At 38.8% G+C, this 20,953-nt stretch overlaps 1 protein-coding gene across 1 annotated transcript in view; it reads left to right on the forward strand.

Moving 5' to 3' along the window:
- Specc1l (sperm antigen with calponin homology and coiled-coil domains 1 like) overlaps window positions 1–20,953 on the forward strand; it is a 147,747-nt gene that overhangs the window by 15,310 nt on the left and 111,484 nt on the right. Inside the window, exon 2 of the mRNA XM_048784893.1 lies at window positions 18,066–18,255. Coding sequence (XP_048640850.1) covers window positions 18,103–18,255 — 153 coding nt within the window. The 5' untranslated portion in view covers window positions 18,066–18,102. The remainder of the gene's footprint in view (window positions 1–18,065; window positions 18,256–20,953) is intronic.

Consider the following 20,953-nt stretch of genomic DNA (forward strand, 5'->3'; position numbering starts at 1 on the left):
TCTATTGTCCAGTGCTAGAAGAGTTAGATCCAAGTATTGGGGTTTCATGAGAAGAGGGGACCAGGGGCAGTTGTGGGTGTTGGGAGACATAGATCCTTTCAGCTGTACTTTGAGGTGGCATGGGATGGAAAATGGTGAGGAGAAGGAGGGTTTGTCCTTTGAGACTGGCTTTGAAAGAGGAAAGAGGGACATTGTGGTTAGGGGAATAATACAGAAGTTAGAGGGACAGGTTTAAGATAAGATAAACAGACCTACTGCTCTGAGCTTAGTGTGCTTGGAGGAGGCCCAAAGGGTGGCTTTGAAATTGTAGGATAGATGGTATTGTAGAGGACTGGCTGTCCAGAAGGGAGATTTGGGCTGAATATTTAATATTCTTACTGCTTAAGGCCGAAAACTTCTCATCTTTCTTGCTCACTCTGTGTTGTTTCTGGCTTCTCCTCTACCAGTGCTATTCTTTTCTTCCCTGTTGAGGGTTGCCAGGTAAAACACAGGATGTCCAATGAGGTTTGAATTTCAGATAGACAATGAAGGCTTTTTTAGGGTATATCCTAAATATTGCACAGAGTACAATGAAGTGAGGGGAGTACTGTGGCAGAAGTATGCCAGAGAGGGAGGAGGAGCCAACTGTCTAGAGAGCCAGAAAAGTGTCAGGAAGCAGATGGCATTTGAGCTGAATCTTGATGTAAGCAGTTATTTCTCTGGCAGGAAAATGGTAAGGGACTTTCAGGAAAAGGGAACTGTAGGAGCAAAGGTGAAAAATGAAAGTAGGCAGTGATGCCTTTGTGAAATGGGAAATGAGTTAGGGGAGGCAGAGTGCCGCAGTCTGGCTGGGCACAATCAGGAGCCACTTGTCAAAAGAAACTAACTTTATTTTTAGAACCACACACGCCAAACAAAACAGCCTCTCAGGAAAAACCCTCAGAGCCTCAACTGCCACCACCGGTTTTCCACAAGCCTCTCTCTCCCACATAAGCTTCTCTCCACCTCCCACAATCCTCCTGCTCTTGAGGCCGATTGGCTGGGTCACGTGGGCGGAGCCAAAAAAGTCCCCCAATGAGCAGCTACGTGGTCTGAAAGGGCAGGGAAACAGCCCAATGGGCATCACCGCAGAGGAGCCAATCAGCTAGATGTTGCTGGGGCCGCTGTGAGCCAATCATCAGCCGGCAGCTGGAAGTTTGCTGGGGCCCCTTCGGCTGTGGCTCTCAACAGCAGAGTGTGAGGGATTTGGGTGCTCACTAAGGTGCTTGACCTTGGGCAGTGAGGTGTTATCCAGCAGGAGTACAGCATGGTGGGATACATGCTTTAGAGTGTGGATAAATAGTTTTGGTGCTTAAGGACTGAAGGCAGGGATAGCATCAAGAGGCTGTAGTAGTTGTCCAGCTGGACCTCTTCTGTGACACAGAAAGTCTAGGATAGTGTTGTAGGGATAGTGGGTACAAGGAGGAGGACTGCTGCCAGGTAAGGGACTTCTTGCAGTTACCAAGAGTTGTCTTCACAGTAACCAAATGTTTTTGAAAATACAGTGTATCAAGGCCCTCTGTAGTCTCATAGCACAGGCCACACCTTCAGATGGTGGAAGAAAACTTGGAGTGACTGAGCTGTGGGGAATAGGTGTGGCTTTTGAATATAGACCTGCACAAACAACTGCACTAGCATTTGCCCGTTGTGGAAACTTCCAGTTCACCCTTTTCCAGTGTGCCTGATAATAAGCCCATCTCCTAGGATGATGGAGGACTGAATGCAGGACTGGGTGAAATGATGTGAAGGGAATCCCCAGGACAACGATCAGCATAAAGTAAGCCCTTGGGGTTTAGTTTCTTTTCCTTCCCTCTTGCAGGTGAGGTTTCAGAAAACATGAGAACAGTGAGTGGATTTTGACTTTGGGTCTGTCAGTGTGCCAGGTCAGCTGGCGATTTCAGAAGTGGGTTCAGATAAGCAATGTGGCCCTGTGGTTCCTTCTCAGATTTCATTCTGGAGGTCAAAGAGAACCCTTTAGCTGTCTGTCCTTTCCTAGGAAATGAGGTTGGGAATCTGAGAGAGTCATAGGCCCTGTGCATAGATTTTCTCATGGCTTTCTACTTTGTAAGATGCTCAAGCTGTGGCTTTCCCAATTCAATAGATTGTGCAAAAAAGACCCTTTTTATGGTATGGTGAACCTTTCTCTCCAGTTAAACTAGTTACCTTATTCCAGGTTTCTGGGCCTTGGCTGGTTGGCTGGCTCGCTTTCTGTCTTGTCTGTCTGTCTGCTATAGATTGAACATAGGGCCTTGAGCATACTAAGCACGTACCCCTGCCATTTAGTTATGCCCAGCCAACACTATTACTTTAGGTTGTATAATTCTTTTTTTGTGGGGGACTTTACTGCAGAATGTTTAGCTGCATCCTTGGCCTCTTTCACACTGCCAATAGTCCCCCCTTTCCCCAGGTGTGACAACCAAAAATGTCCACTGACTGTACCAAATGTTACTTATGGTGCAAAATTACCCCGTCCCTTCTTTTTTTTTAATATTTATTTTTTTAGTTATAGGTGGACACAATATTATATTTTTATGTGGTGCTGAGGATTGGACCCAGTGCCTCATGCATTGTAGGCGAGCGCTCTACCTCTGAGCCACAACCCCAGCCCACCCCTTCCCTTCTTGAGAACCACTGCTTTATACTCTAAAGTAGAAAAAAAGGAAAAGAACTTCATGGCATTTTTTACTCATTTTCTTTTGCATTTTAAAAAATTCACTTTCTTTAAACCTAGCTGGTAAAATGCTTGTTGGACATTTTCGCTAAACTGAATTTGAATTCTGATTTATTTTAACACTTTCTGGGTATGGTGGTACATGCTTGTAATCCCACCTGCTAGGAGGCCAAGACAGGAGGATCACAAGTTCAAAGCCAGCCTCAGCAATTTAGTGACACCCTGTCTGTCTTAAAAAATTAAAAACATCTGAAGATGTGGCTCAGTGGTTAAGCACCCCTGGGGTCAATCCCTGGTACAAAAAGAAAAAAAGTGTGATACTAAGCTATTTTTAACGTAGTTTAGAAAAACTTTCTTTGTGCCATTGTTAAAACAAATTCCTAAATCTAAAATTTTAAGTTTTTTAAAAAGACATTTTTTATGTTGTTATATTTGAATCATTTGTAAAATGCAGAAGAAATTGTTTCATTTTCATTTTGGATCAGAGTTTGTTGTAAATGTACAACCATATCATGATGTTTTTAATTAAAACATGGCCATTAGTTAATTTTATGAGTATAATATTGTTCAAGTTTGTAACTGCCTGCCAAAAGTCTGAGCATAAAGCCATGGTTTAAAGTGGTCCTTAATAAACATTTTCTTTTGTAAGGAATGGCCAGAGGAGACTCAAAATTTCTTGCATTCTGGCAGTTTGAACTTTGGAAAACAATTTGTTTTGGACTAAATCTGGAAAAATAATTTGTGTAATGCAGCCAGAAATTCTTTTAGGCTGTCCTTTTCGAGCCTTGTCACTTGTCTGGAATGTTAAGTATCATCAGTATATTAACGGCCTTTTCAGCAACTTGAATTAAAAAGAGATTAAAAAAAAAACAGAAAAGGGGGAGTGGGGGAGTCAGAGGAATCTCTAGAAATGGATCTGAGAGGTCTTGATGTAAGAGTTTAATTCTTTTATTCTTTGGAAAACATTAAGAAGAAAAATATGGTTCAAAGTTTGAAAAAACCGGGGAGCTTCTGGTTGTTTCTGAGTACTTCCTTGTGTTAAATGTTATAATAGAATAACAGAGATAAATCATAAATCAGTATAAGTGGGCTTTTCTGTGGCTAAAACAAGTGGTTTTAATGGCTTCTTCTCCCCTTCTGCTTCCCTTCCCTCTTCTCTTTGAGTATTCAGAAGTGAGCCTAGGGCCTTACACAGCTAGGCAAGTGCTCTACCACTGAGCTGCATCTCTCAGTCCTTTTTATTTTATTTTGAGACAGTCTAAGTTGCTGAGACTGGCCTCGAATTTGAGTTCCTTCTGCCTCAACCTCCAGATCAGCTGAGATTACAGGCATGCATCACCAAGCCATTTTGAGTTGATATTTCTGATAATTAACTCATTTTTTTTTTCTAGCAACTTATCTATTGGTAGTTGTAGCTTAGTGGAAAGAGCTTAGACTTTAGGTAATATGGTTTCTTTACTCTAAACACGGTGTCTTCCTCCTTTCCAGCTCCTAGTGACCATGAGAATCAAATGTGATAGCATTTGTGCAGCAAGGACCTTTTTCATCGGCAGCTGGTGATCTTCAGGCAGCTTGCCCATGTATTTCCCACAACAGCAACATCAGTAGTGTCTTAGCCTCCTCCTCATTACTGGCTGACTCTCACCGTTTCACAAAGCCCAATTTTTTGGGGGGTACTGGGGATTGAACTTGAGGGCACTTGACCACTGAGCCATATCCCCAGCCCTATTTTGTGTTTTATTTAGAGACAGGTTCTGAGTTGCTAAGCACCTCACCATTGCTGAGGCTGGCTTTGAACTCACTATCCTCCTGTCTTAGCCTCCTGAGCCACTGGGCTTACAGGCATGTGTCACCACATTGGCTACAAAGCCCAATTTTTGAAGTGTTCTTTGTCCTTTCTTACCTACTCAGTTTTTGTCTCACTCCGTTGCAGTCTGACTTGGATGCTGTCCCTCATTGGGGCAGCTTTGGTCCAATTCATCATCACCTCCTTGCTGCTGACTAAAAAGGCCACGGGAATGGTGATGAGCACAGCCTTTCCCCAGGGGATTCACCTCCACTCCCCCCCTCACCGTTGGCCAGGCAGAAAGGGAGGACCTGTGAAGGGAAGGGGAAGAAGTGGGAGAGCTGTTGCCTTTTCTTTCTTTTATGGCCCTGAGGCTTTTAAAGGGGAGTGCACCCCTGGTGTAGGGAAAGGACAGTAGAAAAGTTTCTTCATTTTCTAGGCTAGAGGTGAAAGCAGAGGAGAGGTAGATGTGAAATAAAGGTCATCTTTTCTCACTTGGTCATAATTTTCTTTTTCTTTTTTTTTAATACACACACACATATATTTAGTTGTAGTTGAACACAATATCTTTATTTTATTTATTTAGTTTTATGTGGTGCGAGGATCGAACCCAGCGCCTCACACGTGCTTGGTGAGCACTCTACCACTGGAGCCCCAGCCCCAGCCCCTGGGTCATGATTTTCAAGTACGGTATTAAATGCATTAAATGTTAAGTTGATAATAATCATACCCCAGTTTTTTATTTTTATTTTCTGGTACTGGGGATTGAACCCAGGGGTTTTACCATTGAACTACATCCTTAGTCCTTTTTATTTATTTATTTTTAATTTTCAGGAAGCAAGTTTATTTATTTTTATTATTATTTTTTGTACTGGGGATTGAACTCAGGGACACTCAACCACTGAGCCACATCCCCAGCTCTATTTTATATTTTATTTAGAGACAGGGTCTCACTGAGTTGCTTAGTGCCTTGCCATTGCTAAGGCTGGCTTTGAACTCAGGATTCTCCTGTCTCAGCCTCCCGAGCTGCTAAGATTACAGGTGTGTGCCGCTGTGCCTGGCTCTTTATTTATTTTGAGACAGGGTCTTACTAAGTTACCGAAGGTCTCACTAAGTTTTGCTGATGCTGGCCTTGAACTTGGAATCCTCTTACTTCAGCTTCCTGAGTCATTGAAATATATAATAAAAGCTGTCTTTAAAAAACAAGAAAAATCACACTACTTTGTGTACAACCAGAGATATGAAAAATTGTGCTCTATATGTGTACTGTGACTTGAAATGCAATCTGCTGCCATATGTAACAAATTAGAATAAATAAATTTAAAAATTTAAAAAATAAGAAAAATCCATATTTTTAAATTATGTATTTTAATAAACATTGAAGTTTTTGAGTATTGAACTTTGCCTATGGATTCAGACTAAGCAGAGAACCACATGCCTGAAGTAATCTTATCTTTGCTTTTCTTATTCCTGTCTGTTTCAGGCACCTTGAATATATGCCTACTTGTACATGTGCAGTTTTTTGACATGACAAGGGTCAGATTTTCCTCTGAGTGTTAGTCCTTGACTTCTAATTGGAATCCCATTCAAAGTCTACCTTTAAAATGTGTACCTTAAATGCACTTTCTGAATGTGAGCTGTAATTCATGATAAGAAAGATTAAAAACCTGTGTAGATTGAAGAATTCAATTTAGGATCAGTCCATTGCACAATGATTTTCTTAATTAAAACATTTTTACTGGGTTTCTTTAAAAAAATTTTTTTTGGTAGGACACGTGATTTTATCAGACTGGTTGTTGGTTTTGATTTCTTTAACATTGTGTTACTCTCCCCTGTAATTCCCTTCAGGAGTTACAGTTTCCCCTTGACTAATTTATTTTCCTTTGTGTTTAAATCTGTTCTTTCTCTCTCCCCTGCCTTATTTATTTATTTATTTATTTATTTATTTATTTATTTTTGTGTGTGTTGTACTGGGAATTGAATTTAGGTGTACTTTGCCACTGAGCTACATACCTAGCCCATTTTATTTTTTATTTTGAGACAGAATCTAAGTTACACAGGCTGGCCTTGAACTTGCAGTCCTCCTGCTTCGGTTTCTCCATGAGCTGGGATTATAGGCACATACCCTTCTCCCCCCTGTGATTCCCACCACCAGGCCCAGTTTGGAATCTGTTCTTGATTTACAATTTTAATGATATCCCTATATTTTAAATATAGAATTTGTGAAATAAGAGATAAATGTACTTAGATTGCTTAGGTCAAAACCCTTTGTGTATTTTTAGTGTCCACTAAAATATTGATAGGCATAAAAAAGCCACAACTAATAAGCAATTTCTTCCTTTGAAATGTTTTGGTCCCTGGTTCTGAAGGTACAAATCATGAAATAGAATTTTTGGGATTCTGAAAGAAAGATACTAATCTGCCAGACCCAGTGGTGCATGCCTGTAGTTCCAAAGGCTCTGGAGGTGAGCCTCAGCAATTTAGCATGACCCTAAACAGCTCAATGAGACTGGTTTCGAATAAAAAATAAAAAGAGTTTGGGATTTAGGCTAGTGGTATAGTGCCCCTGGGTTAAATCCCCAATACAACAACCAAAAAAAAAAAAAAAAAAAAACGAAAGAAGGAAAGAAAGGAAGGTAGGTTAATTTTCAGCTCATCCTCCTCATTTTATAAACAAGACTTATAGAGTCAGGGTGATTTGCTCAAGGTTAGACTGTTCCAGACCTGAGTCTCTTGATTATCATTCTTGTGGACTCTCTACCATATATTTTTGGTATTTCTTGATATGTAATTTTCAGTGGGAAAGAACTAGAAACTAGTGTTTGTTGACATCTATGTGCCATGGTATGTAATTTAATGAAAGCAGCAAGTAAAATAATCTTTTAGTCATTCCTTGTAAAGGGTTTCTCTGACAAAGTGTCTTTTGAGTTGCTGTTTTTATTTTAATAAGGCATTAGTCATACTCGGGGCATGCACTGTGTTTTATAAATTATGATAGCTCACATTTATCTTTTCTTTTCTATGGGCTGCCACCCCACTAATAGGTTCATTATTCCATTTAATCCTCTCAGCATCGTTGTAAGGTATGTAGTGTTACCAGCCCCCATTTTATATATGAGGAAACTGAGATTTCAGAAAGGTTAAGTAACTTGCCCTGGGGTATAGATACAGAAGTAGAATCTTCTACTTCCTTTTTATTTTAGAAGAGGATACTGAGTGGTTTGAAGTCAGCACTTGTTAGGAGGGAGGCTTATAGATTTCAAGTAAGTATGAAAGTCTCCCAAAGTTTGGAACTTTGAGCTGAATCTGACCATATGAAATATTAACAGACAAAGGCGTCATTTTTTTCAGAATACAAATTGCACATCTATAAAAAGAAAAGTGGAATATTGTTTGCTGTGCATTTTTTAAAAGTTTTTTTAATACTTATTTTTTTAGTTGTTGAACACAATACATTTATTTTTATTTATTTATTTTTATGTGGTGCTGAGGATCGAACCCAGGGCTTAGCACATGCTAGGCAAGCGTTCCACCGCTGAGCCACAACTCCAGTCCCCAAAGTTTTTTTTTTTTATGTTTATTTTTTAGTTTTAGGTGGATATAATATCTTTTTATTTATTTATTTTTTAATGTGGTGCTGAGGATTGAGCCCAGGTCCTCATGCATGCTAGGCAAGCACTCTCTACTACTGAGCCACAACCACAGCCCTGCTGTGCAGTTTTTTTCCCTAACATTTCTATGTGTTTTAAAAGTTTCATAATAAAAAGTTAGGGGGAGAAATGAAAGCAGCTTAGCAACAGTTTTTTGGACAAGGACTTCAAAGTATTAGGTTATTGTGAACTCAGTGTGAACCTCTGATAGTGTCTTGAAAAGTAGGCTTTTGTGTGTGTGTGTGTTTGTTTGTTTTTTTTAAGACTAAGAGACCCCAGTGTCTGGATTGAGGGAACTAATAGTCAAGCTATACTTTGAGTTTCCCAGACCAGATCTGTCTAGTACCTGTGCCCCGCTCCAAAGTGCCTGCCTGCTGTGTTGCTGATAGACACAGATGGTGCAGGGAACCAGGAAGAGTGGCTATGGAATTTGTAATACTCAATATGGAGAAGGTCCCACTTAGGGAAGCACCATGACAGTCTTTAGATGCTGGGAGAGCTGTGAAGCAAGAATGATACTTTTGAGTGTAGAGCTTAGATTGAGGCAGAAAAGGAACGTTATGGAAAAGGAGGCACTTATTCTCATTTTCTTTTACCTCACCATTTTCCATTCTATGCCCCTTCAGTTTATCTGCCATAGCAACCCCAGGTTAATCTTTAGGAACTACAGATCTGACCACCCTACCTTTAATCCCTTTGTGGCTCACTGTCCTGTGTTAGATAAAGTCCAGGATCTGAATGGCCCTCTAGGCCCTTGTCCATTGGTCCTTTGTTTTGATGTATCTGTATTCTAGCCATATCCAAGTCCTTAGAGTTCTTTAGTTGAACCCATGCTTTCTCACACACTTGTGATGTGTACTTATATCCCTATTCCTCCAAAGGCAGAACTAGGGACTAGATCTTTCTCTGGACATTATACCCTCTACATATATTTACCTTGTCTTTTTTGGGGGGGGCATTAATAGAATTATAAAAGATGGGGACCTGTTCAGTATTTATTTACATGTTCAATTTTTTTCTTCTAGACCGTAAGCTCCTTAAAGGAGGCATTCCCCCCACTTGGTATCTGTGGGTTCTACAACCTCAGATTGAAAATATTCCCCTCCTTCAAAAATTGCATCTGTACTGAACATGTACTGGTTTTTTCCTTGTCATTGGTTTCTAAACAATATAGTATAATAACTATTTACATAGCATTTACATTGGATTTGGTATTGTAAATAATCTAGACATGATTTAAAATACAGGGGAGAATGTGTGTGGGTTCTTTGCAAATACTACTACTTTTTTTTTTGTAGTGGGGATTGAACCCAGAGGCACTTTATCCCTGATCTACATTCCCAGACCTTTTAATTTTTTGTTTTAAGACAAGGTCTCACTAAGTTGCTTAGGACCTCGCTAAGTTGCTGAGACTGGCCTCAAACTTGCATCTTCCTGCCTCAGGCTGCCAAGCAGTACTACTTCTTTATAGGTAAGGGATTTGAGCATCTATAGATGTTGTTGTTGACAGTAGGGCCCTTGACCAATCCCCCATGAGTATTGAGAGGCAGCTATCGTGTTCTAGTCAACTTTGTATGCCCATATGTTTATTTTCTTTCTGACTAGTTCCCATAGAATTGATGTTTGGGACTGGGTGCAGTGGCACATTCACTATAATTCCAGCAACCTGGGAGGCTGAGGCAGCAAGACCCTGTCTCAAACAATAAAAAGGACTGGGGATATAGCTGTTGGTAGAGCACCCATGAGTTTAAGTTTAATGTTGCAAAAATTACAAAAAATAAATAAGAATTGGGTTGGGGGGCTAGGATTATGGCTCAGCGGTAAAGCGCTTGCCTAATATGCGCGAGGCACTGGGTTTAATCCTCAGCACCACATAAAAATAAATAAAATAAAGGTATTGTGTCCAACTACAACTAAAAAAAATTAAAAAAAAAAAAGGAAAGAATTGGGTTGAATTTGCCTTAGCACAAAAGAAGTGTTGAATATTAGTAATGACTTCTAATTTTTTTTACTAGTCAGGTTTCTCTAACAGTAGATGCTTTTAACTGATTTTTTTTTTGTCACTGACATTGCATGTGGGTATCCTATAAGACATTTTTATATGTAAGAAGTCTGTGTTGTTTTTTTTTTTAAGAGAGAGAGAGAGAGAGAGAGAGAGAATTTTTTAAAAAATATTTATTTATTTTTTAGTTCTCGGCGGACACAACATCTTTGTTTGTATGTGGTGCTGAGGATCGAACCCGGGCCACACGCGTGCCAGGTGAGCATGCTGCCGCTTGAGCCACATCCCCAGCCCCTGTGTTTTTTTTTTTTTTTTAAACTTTTTTTAGTTGTAGATGGACACAATACTTTTATTGTATTTATTTATTTATTTATTTATTTTATGTGGTGCTGAGGATCGAACCTCAGTGCCTCACACATGCTAGGCAAGTGCTCCACCACTGAGCTACAACCCCAGCCTTGTGGTTTGATTTTTAAGATGTATTTTACTAACATATGTGTAAGGCAAGAGAAGGCCCTGTTTTGTTTCCCCAGTAGGTTTTAATCATAGTATCTTTTGGTAGATGGAAAGGAAACTCTGGAACTTCCTGTGTGGCTTCAGATGTGTCATTAGGGTTAGGCAGGGCTCCTGGAGCTGTAAATCCTGTCCTGAGTTGCTGGTGAGCACTAAGACATCCTGGTGAGTGTTTGGCCACCCAGACTGCAGCCTTCTAAAATGTAGGGTTTATTTCTATATTGCAAGCAGTTTGTGTCTCCACCCATGCCTAACATGCTATTGTAAATAAAAAAGTAGTATCCATAAATTAATATGGTTTTAGCTAAGAAATTTACATTTATAGCTATAACTTCATACATACTGGTTTAGACCTGACAATAAATTGTTTGCTCTATAAAAGAAAGATTTTATATTAAATAACATGGTAATAGGCCAGGCACAGTGGCGTATGCCTGTGATCCCAATGGCTAGGGAGGCTCAGACAGGAGGACGCAAGTTCAAAGCCAGCCTTAGCAAGACCCTAACTTAGTTAGATCTTAGTGAGATCTGTCTCAAAATAAAAAAATAAAATAAAAAAGGGATGGGGATGTGGCTCAATGGTTGAGCACCCTTGGGTTCAGTCTCGAGTATCCAAATAAAACAAAACATATGGCAGTCAGTATTTCTAATTGAAAAATTTTGGTTAAGAATACCAGTAATTCTGCTGGGGTTGTAGCTCAGTGGTAGAGCGCTTTCCTTGTATGCATGAGGCACTGGGTTTGATCCTCAGCACCACATAGAAATAAATAAATAAAATAAAGATATTTTGGGGCTGGGATTGTGGCTCAGCGATAGAGCGCTCACCTAGCATACGCAGGGCCCTGGATTCGATCCTCAGCACCACATAAAAATAAATGAATGGAATGGAGGTGTTGTGTCCAACTACAACAATAAAAAAATAAATAAATAAAAATAAATAAAAAATTAAAAAATAAGGATTTTTTTTAAAAAAAGAATATCAGTAATGGACTGGGCTGTAAATCAGTGAAAGAGTAGTGTTTAACAGGCACGAGGCTCAGGTTTCAATTCTCTTTCCCCAAAATGAATCCAGTACTAACCCATAGAGTAAGTGGATAAATCTAGATGAAGCAGATTGAGCAGTATAGTTTTAGTGTTGTTAGAGTTTTTTTTATATCTTGTCTAATAGTCATTGAGATCAAAGGTTGCATATTCCTAAGGAAGTGCTCTTGTATGGGTACAATTGAGGTCTTATGAAGGTAGCAGAGAGGGACTGGGGTTTGGATTTAGTCTACTGTCACTTCTGAATAATTGACCTAGGAGAGCTTCTTACCTGATGCTCAATTTCTTCATTTATACATTCCCACAAGAATGGGCTATTGTGAGGATTCAGTAACCTGTACTAGGTACTGCACGGGACATGGTACCTGCTATCCCCTGCTTGGAAGAGGCTTGAGGCGGCCCTAGAAAGCCTATGGCTTTCTTTCTAATTTTGAGAACACTGCATCTGTTTTTAAGTGTTTTTTTTTTAAATTATTTGACAATTACATGTGACATATTTGATGGATTATCATAGAGTGAGATTATTCCTAGGACATGGAAACAGGATTCACAGTGTTTTTGTGAGGAAAACTGCTTTTTATTCCTTTCAGACTGTGATTTGGCTATAAACTGGAGGTGTTTGATGCTGGTTGACGGCACCCTTCAGGAAGGTTGGGGAAGGGGAATAGTAACTTTTACCATACTCCTGTTTTCAGTGTTTAGGCACTAGAAGTGCTGTGAACTGTTCTGGTCCTTTGTTTCTACTCTGAAATCTCTCATATACCCAGAGGGCTCTAGGTAAGGGTCTTGCTAGACCCTTTTCTTTTTTGGGGGGTACCGGGGATTGGATTCAGGGACACTCAGCTACTGAGTCACATCTCCAGCCCTATTTTGTATTTTATTTAGAGACATGGTCTCACTGAGTTGATTAGCACTTTGCTTTTGCTTAGGTTGGCTTTGAACTTGCAGTCCTCCTGCCTCAGCCTCCCGAGCCATGGAGATTACAGGCGTGCGCCACCGTGCAGAGTGGGGGACCTAGTGTATACTCATGAATCTGTTTTGTGAATCCTTGCTCTTAATAGGGGTCATTTTGGACATTTGGGATAGCATTTTCAGTTGTCTTAATGGTTGATGGATGTTGTTGAGCATTTAATAGGTAAGGAGCATAGAATTCTAGTCTTAATATAATGATAATTCTGCAAAAAGGAGATTTCCTTGTGCTCTCTACTGCTTTATAATATCTTGCTAAATAATTTATATAGACAGAAAAAAAAACCTGCTAATGACTAAGCCTAAATTCTAACTCTATTTTACATAAAGCATTTTTTTAAAAAAATACATTTTTATATTAATGAAATTTTTAGGGAATGGAATTAATTACTACAGACATAGAGGGGAAATTCCTTTGTTTTGTTTGTATATTTACCAAATAAGTCGGGGTTCTCCTGGGAAACAGAACCAATAGGAAATGGATCCCTGTAATCCCAGCTACTTGGGAGACTGAGGCAGGAAGATCACAAGTTCAAGGTCAGCCTGGGCAACTTAGCAAGATCCTGTCTCAAAATTTAAAAAGTGGACTGGGAATGTAGCAGCTCAGTGGTAGAGTACTTGTCTAGGAAGTGCAAGGCCCTGTGTTTAATCCCTAATTAAGAAAATAAACAAAAAGTCTATGTGTGTGTGTGTGTGTGTGTGTGTGTGTGTATGATATTTATTTTAAGGAATTGGCTCATGTCATGACAGAGAATAAAGAAAGTCCCAAGATCTGCAGTTGACATAACTAGAGACCTAGGAGAATTGATGGTGGTGTTCTAGTTTGGGTTCCCAGACCTAAGAACCAGGGGACCTAATGGTATAAATTTTAATCTGAAAGCTGACAGAACCTTATTCAGCCTTTCGGTGCTATGCTGGTCTTCGGTTGATTGGGTCCTCTAACCCCACATTAGGGAGGTTAATCTGTTTTATCCCATCAACCCATTAAAGTATTAATTTCATCCAATGATACATTCACAGACATACCCAGAATAGTGTTTGACCAAATGGCTGGGCATCCTTTGGCTTAGACTAATTGACATAACAATCATCACACTAGAGTGGGTCATCTTTTTAGAAAAGTATTGATGGCATTCGTGATGATAGTGTGGTATCTGAGTTACTACTACCACATGCCCAAATCAAGATTATTTATAGCTGCCAAATTCACAATGATTGAGTTTAGAGCTATAGATTTCTGACTCTTTTATTCTTAGTATATAGCCCTCTCTGAAAAATCTACATATTGAAATTCATATGATTTGGGAGGATGAGGCAAGAGGATCGCAAATTCAAAGCCAGACTCAGCAATTCAGTGAGACCCTAAGCAGCTTAGCAAGACCCTGTCTCAAAATAAAAAGAATCAAGAGTGGGCTAGGGTGGTTGTTCAGTGGTTCAGCACCTCTAGGTTAAATTCCTGGTATATACACACACACACAAAAAATTATTTTTGTTATGAATTTTATTTTTAGTTTCTGTGTTCTATAGATATATTTAAAAATATGTATTTAATAGGTTGTCTCTGAATTTTGTTAGGATAGTAAAGGTGTGTTTTACATGATTTTTTTATTGCATGATTGATTGATCATGGTACTAGGGAATGAACCTAGGGGTGCTTTGGCACTAAGCTATACCCCCAATCCTTTTTATTTTGAGACAGAGTCTCATTGAGTTACTGAGACTGGCCTTGAACTTGTGATTCTCCCAAGTTGCTGGGATTATAGTTGCTGGCATGCACCACCTGACATTATATAGTTATTAAAGAAGGGGGATTTTGAGTCTGATGCAGGTGAATACCACTGGTCTAAAATACCTCAAGCTGTCAGCCTCCTAGAATAGTCTATATCTCAGTATCTTTGACTTTTCTACTGTGCTTTTTGTTTCATCTAAGATCTTGCAAAACCATAGTCCTCCTCATAGAGTGTTTTATAGTGTTGGGATTTGTTTTCTAGAAATCCTTGTTCAGTGTTATTTATTAGTTTTCTTCTTAATTACAGCTTTATTAAGATATAATTCATTTGTCAACAGTTTACTTGTTTAAAGTGTAAAATTTTAGTGTTTTTTAGTTTATTCACAGAGTTATATAACTATTGCCACAATCTAATTTTAGGTCTTTGTGTCATCCCCCAAAAGAAATCTTATATTCATTAGCAGTCAGTTTCTGTTTCCCTACCTCTAACCCCTGGCAGTTGTTAATCTACTTTTAATTGTGTTTGCCTATTCTAAATAATTGATATAAATTGAATTATAAAATATGTGATCCCTTACATCTGGCTTTTGTGTAGTGTGTTTTCAAGATTCATCCATGTTGTAACATGTATTTGTACTTCATTCTTTTTTATTGCCCAATAATATTCTATTGGCATGGAATGGGAATTAGATGGATTCATTACATTTTGTTTGTGGCCATTGGGTGGATATACTTTGTTTTGCTTATTTATAAGTTGATGGACACTTGGAATTAAAGCAAAGTTATTTAGTATGCAGAAAGCATGTAAATATATGTGTCTAATTAAGTAACAAATATATGCCAATAATTAAAAAATAATTTAAATGTTTTTTAAAAAATATTTATTTATTTATTTTTTATTTTTTGGCGGACACAACATCTTTGTTTGTATGTGGTGCTGAGGATCGAACCCGGGCCGCACGCATGCCAGGCGAGCGCGCTACCGCTTGAGCCACATCCCCAGCCCCTAATTTAAATGTTAACAAGGAGTTCTATTGTAGTTATTTGGGAGAATTCAGGGGAGACTGTTTGGGTTGTTTCCATTTTGGAGCTATGATAAATAATGTCCCTATGATCATTTGTGCATAAATGTTTTTTAGTGTGTGTGTATAAGTTTTTGAGTGGACAAATATTTTCATTTTTCATGGTGTACATCTAGGAGTAGAGTTGTTGAGGTCATATGGTAGCTGCCATTTGACGAAATGCCATACTGTTTTCCAAAGCCGAAATGCCATTCTCATTCCCACCAGCAGTGTATAGGGATTCTAGTTACTGTATGTACTTTCTAAAATTTGTGTTTATCTTTTTGATTATAGCCATTCTGGTGAGTGTGAAGTGGTAGTTAAATTTTAATTTTGGGACAGTGACAGCAGCAGGAAAGGCAATCTGTTGTATTGTTCAATGTGGTAGCCACCAGCTGCATGCAACTTTAAATTTAAATTAAGAAAAATTTAAAATTCAATCCCTCAGTTACACTAGCCACTTTTTAGAATGCTTAGTTGCCATTAAGTGTCCCCTAGTGGCTACCCTGTTAGTGCAGTTAGATACTTAAAATATTATCATTATCGCAGTGAGTTCTGTTAGATAATGTTGGTCTAGAAAATGTCAGTTTTACAGGGCTGAAAGAGTAGTCACAGAATGGTAGAGAATCTGACAGGTGTAGTAGAAAGGAATGCAGCATGGAATTTGGAGGAAAGAAGGAAATTTCTAAGAACCATATATAAGGCAAAGAAAGATGTAGGAGAAGCTTAAAAGTGGGTAGTTGAAGGAAAAGTTTTTAGAACTTGATTTGACTTTCTTTTTTTAAATATTTTTTAGTTTCAATGGACCTTTATTTTTTTATTTATTTTTATGTGGTGGTGAGAATTGAACTCAGTGCATCATGCATGCTAGGCAAGCGTATTTAGTATTTAGTATTGTCTGGGAACATGTAGGACATAGATGTAGACTGCCCTTACTCTGGGCAGATTATTCAAATGGGAAAGGAGAGAGAGAGCAAAAGAGTTGGTTAAGAGTGGATATGTTGGGCTGGGGTTGTGGCTCAGCAGTAGAGTGTTCGCCTAGCATGTGTGAAGCTCTGGGTTCAATCCTCAGCACCACATAAAAATAAATAAATAAAATAAAGGTATTGTATCCAACTACAACTAAAAAAATACTTAAAAAAATATCAAAGAGTGGATAAGTTGTGAGGCTGGGGTTGTGGCTCAGTGGTAGAGTGCTTGCCTAGGCAGTTGGGGAAGAGCTAAAGAAGAGTCTCTGAGGTTTTGCTGTGTTATGGTGCATTCTTTTTGCTCCAAAGCCTTATGTCAAGGGTTGAACAGAGGCTCCTTGACCCTGTCTTTCTGTTCTGGCCACCGTCCCAGTTGTGTTGTGTCATGTCAAGCCAGGTAAACCTGGAGCATTGGAGCACAGTATAGGTAAAACATTCAGTAAGGCTATTGAAATGAGCCTTTTCTTTTCCAAAATGTTGCTCTGTTTGAGTGTTCATAAAACAGACCAACCTCTTTTTGTGCTCAATATGGTTTCTTAGAGTCATCATGGTACATAAAATCACCTCATGCTCAAAATAGTCTTTCATTTTGTTAATTATATTAGCCTGTCCAAAATGATCTAGGCAAGGTATCTTTCATAATGTGATGTTATTATACAGACTGTTCTTCTAGCTCAGTTAACAAATGTATATTTAAGGACTTAAATTTGGCTTCAGTTTTGTGTGTTATTCCAAGTCCTCTTAGCTGTGATCAATTATATACCACTTATGTGGAAGAATTGTTATATGCCATACAGATAAGTAAAATGGCCTTATTTCCTGAACCAATAATTGAGGCTAATGCTTTGATAAAGAATTTCTGTGCTGCCTCTTAATAAAAAAGGTATGCTGGAGAATATATTTAGATTCTGAATGTTGGGATTTCTGGGATATTCTGCTGGCTGATATGGGAATATCACAACAAATATCTGAAATTAGAATTTTGCTAGATAATTTGAAAAGTATGATCACTCCCACAGAATGGCTAATTCCCAAATGTCAAGATGATTATTGCTAAGCTGGGATTGTGGCTAAGTGGTAGAGCACTTGCCTCATATGGGTAAGACACTGGGTTCCAATCTCAGCAATTCATATAAATAAATGAATAAAATAAAGGTTCATCAACTAAAAAAAATGTAAAAAGGATGATTATTGCTTTGTTAAATGCTGAAGACAATTTGTACGCCGGCACTGCATATAATAGGATATTCTTTTTACTGAATGAACTAGAATCCACAAAATAATTTAAAATTAGTAGTAGTCAAGCCATGCCTATAATCCCAATTACTTGTAAGGCAGATGCAGGACGATTCCAAGTTCAAGGCCAGCCTTAGCAACTTAGTGAAACCCTAACTCAAAATTAAAAAATAGAAAAGGGCCAGGGATGTAGCTCAGTGGTAAAGTACCCTGGGTTCAATACCAAAACAACAACAACAACAAAAAGTAATATTCACGGAGGAAGCCTTGAAAATAGGACTCATTCTGATAAGCAAATCTAAGAATTTTTCAACATTTACAATCTTACTTATCACATGGTAAATTTCTTTAAAAACAAAAACTTAAAGAGCTCTCTTCCAGTTTTCTCAGTGTAATGCCATTATGCCATTTCTTTCTGCAGATTTGATTGTAAATGCATCACGGAGAGGCATCCCAGAATGAAGAAAGCAAGCAGGAGTGTTGGCTCAGTGCCTAAACTGTCTGGAACAAGTAAAACACAAACAGTAGAAAAAATTAAGTCTGAAAACAGCTCTTCAGCATCTACAGGAGGCAAACTTGTAAAATCTGGAACAGCAGCATCACTGTCAAAGGTATTCTCATGGATTTTAGGAGGGATATATTTTAATATGACCTTGGATTTATTAAATACATGTTATTTAGGAGTTGTCCTTTCCTGGCACTCAGAACACACAGCCTTTGAAGAGAGCTTATAGTAGCTGGCCTTAATTGGTGTTTTGGTTTTATGAATGATCTAAATAATAGTGTGAAACAAATAATTGAGAGGGTCAGGGCTGGGGTTGTGGCTCAGTGGTAGAGCACTTGCCTAGCTTGTGCTAGGCACTGGGTTCGATTCTCAGCATCACATATAAATAAATAAAATATGGCTGGGGTTGTGGCTCAGCATTAGAGTGCTTCCCTAGCGTGTGCTAGGCCCTGGGTTTGATCCTTAGCACCACATAAAAATAAATAAATAAAGGTATTGGGCCCAACTACAACTAAAAACAAACAAACAAACAAACAAATAAATAAATAAATGTATGTCCTTTGACAACTAAAAAATAAATAATAATTGAGGGTGCCTTGTGCAGGGTGTTGTGCTCGTGTGAGCTAGGAGTAAAGTCAGCCTTCAGGGAGCTTGTGAAGTAAAGGATGGAGGTAAGGTACAAATATGAATAACTGAAATGAGTGGAAAATGTCATATGTCCTAGGGAAGTAGTAGTAATTTCAAGTAGGAAGATATTGTTTCTTGCCTGGGAAGGTTTTGTGAATAGAATGTGTAAACCAAATCTTAAAGCATGACTGGTTATAGCATTCCCATGATCCCTAGACAGGAGTTCTTAGCCCCTTTACACACATAAAATGTTCTTTTTCTCTGGTATTTCCATCTGATCTAGTATTAACCCTAGTTAAAATTGGGGATTTTAATTTAGTAAGAGCATAATTAGTTTCCTTTAAACTCCTTATAGACCAGAATAATTTTTCTTTTTTTTTGTATAGCATAGTAATTAGACCATGGGTGTTGGGAAAAACAGACCTGAGCTTAGTACCTGTTTCATAGGACTGTGGTCATCATTAAATGAGGGAATGTATGAATGTGGATGGCCCAGAGCTTGGCACAAGGCAATGCTTAGTAGAGCTCCCCCTCACCCCTTGTGGTGCTAGGGATTGAACCCAGGGCCTTGTGCATATTAGGCAAGTACTCTAGCACTGAGCTATACATCCCAGGCAGTAGCATTTTTATTAGTTAGATCTAGGAACTTTTCTCTAGCCCAGGATTGAGGAGTTTTCCCATGGGGTGTTCTTAGTGTCGATGTTATTTGGGCCATCCAAGGGATAAGCTTGCTCCATGACACTTACTTGCTGGTCCAGTCTTTGACATTATTGCACAGAAATCCACAGTATTCTAGCTATCTCAAAAGTTAATTTGTTCTGTTCTTCATTTTTTTGTTTTAGGGTTGTTGAGTTTTGGGTAGAAATTTTGCCTGTATGCAGAAAGCCAGAAGGGGGTTTGTGCTAGTCTGATAGGGAAAAAAACCAAGTATGGCCAGAAACATGATCCATTTAAAAGTCTTTTGTTTGTCAGAGACTGGATAGATTATGAATTAATTATTTTAAGAAGCACCTCAGAGGAATAGCTCATGAGGAACTTCCTTATATGTGTTGAAAGATCTAGCAGGAAATGCTGGTTTTTCTGTTCCAAGATTGTTGCATCTGGGCTGAGACTGTAGTTCAGTGGGAGAACACTTGCCTAGCAAGTGTGAGGGCCCTGAGTTCGATCCTCAGCACCACATAAAAATAAATAAATAGAATAAAGGTGAAAAAAATTTCTTTTTCTTTTCTTTTTTTTTGTACTGGGAACATGCTATCTGTGAGCTTATCCCCAGCCCGTTTTTTTTTTTTTTTTTTTTTGGATTGGTTGTTCAAAACATTACAATGCTCTTGACATATCATATTTCATACATTTGATTCAAGTGGGTTATGAACTCCCATTTTTACCACACATACAGATTGCAGATTCACATTGGTTACACATCCAGGTTTATACATACTGCCATACTAGTGTCTATTGTATTTTGCTGCCTTAAAAAGAAAAAAAAGAAAGATTGTTGCAGATGAACCCAGACTAATTCTATAGGTTTAAAGAAGCCCTCAATTTTTCTTCTTGCTGTAGTCCTAATGAATTGCTAGTAGTTATCCTATGGCCTGAAGGATGGTACCAGGAATAGACCTTTGCCCTATTTCTGTTAGCTGAATCAACATCCAGAAGTATTTCCTTGGTAGCAGTGCCACCACTCTTTTTTGTAAGATATGTGGCATTTCTGATGTAACTAGTTACTCAGTTACTGGGGCTAGCTTCAGAGTGGAGTACCTGTGTGACTGAGTGACCTGTTATTTATGTGACTGGAAGAACAGGTTGAAATGTTGGCATTGGATGTGCATTGCTGCCTTCCTTCTGTGGCCTCTTCATCTGTGGCAAGCAGTGTCTTTGAAGATTTACTATGGACTGTGCACTGAGCAGGCATGGTACCTCTTCTGAGGTGTGGATCTGGAATTGCTGGTAGTTTGGTCTTAAACAGTTAGTATGTTTCCATTATAAAGCAGAATGTATACCTGCTCTTGCCAGTACATGCCTGCTGTTCATACCTTTGGCTGTTTGCTACTTTGGCAGGTTTGTGTAAGTAAGGGTGTGTGTGTATATGTGTGTATGTGTGTGTGTGTGCGCGCGTGTGTGTGTGCGTGTGTGGTGTAGTTAGTGGGAAAGGTCAGGTGAGAAGTAAAATTATTTCG

The sequence above is a fragment of the Marmota marmota genome, unplaced genomic scaffold, assembly GCF_001458135.2.
Source record: "Marmota marmota marmota unplaced genomic scaffold, marMar, whole genome shotgun sequence".
Taxonomy (NCBI): domain Eukaryota; kingdom Metazoa; phylum Chordata; class Mammalia; order Rodentia; family Sciuridae; genus Marmota; species Marmota marmota.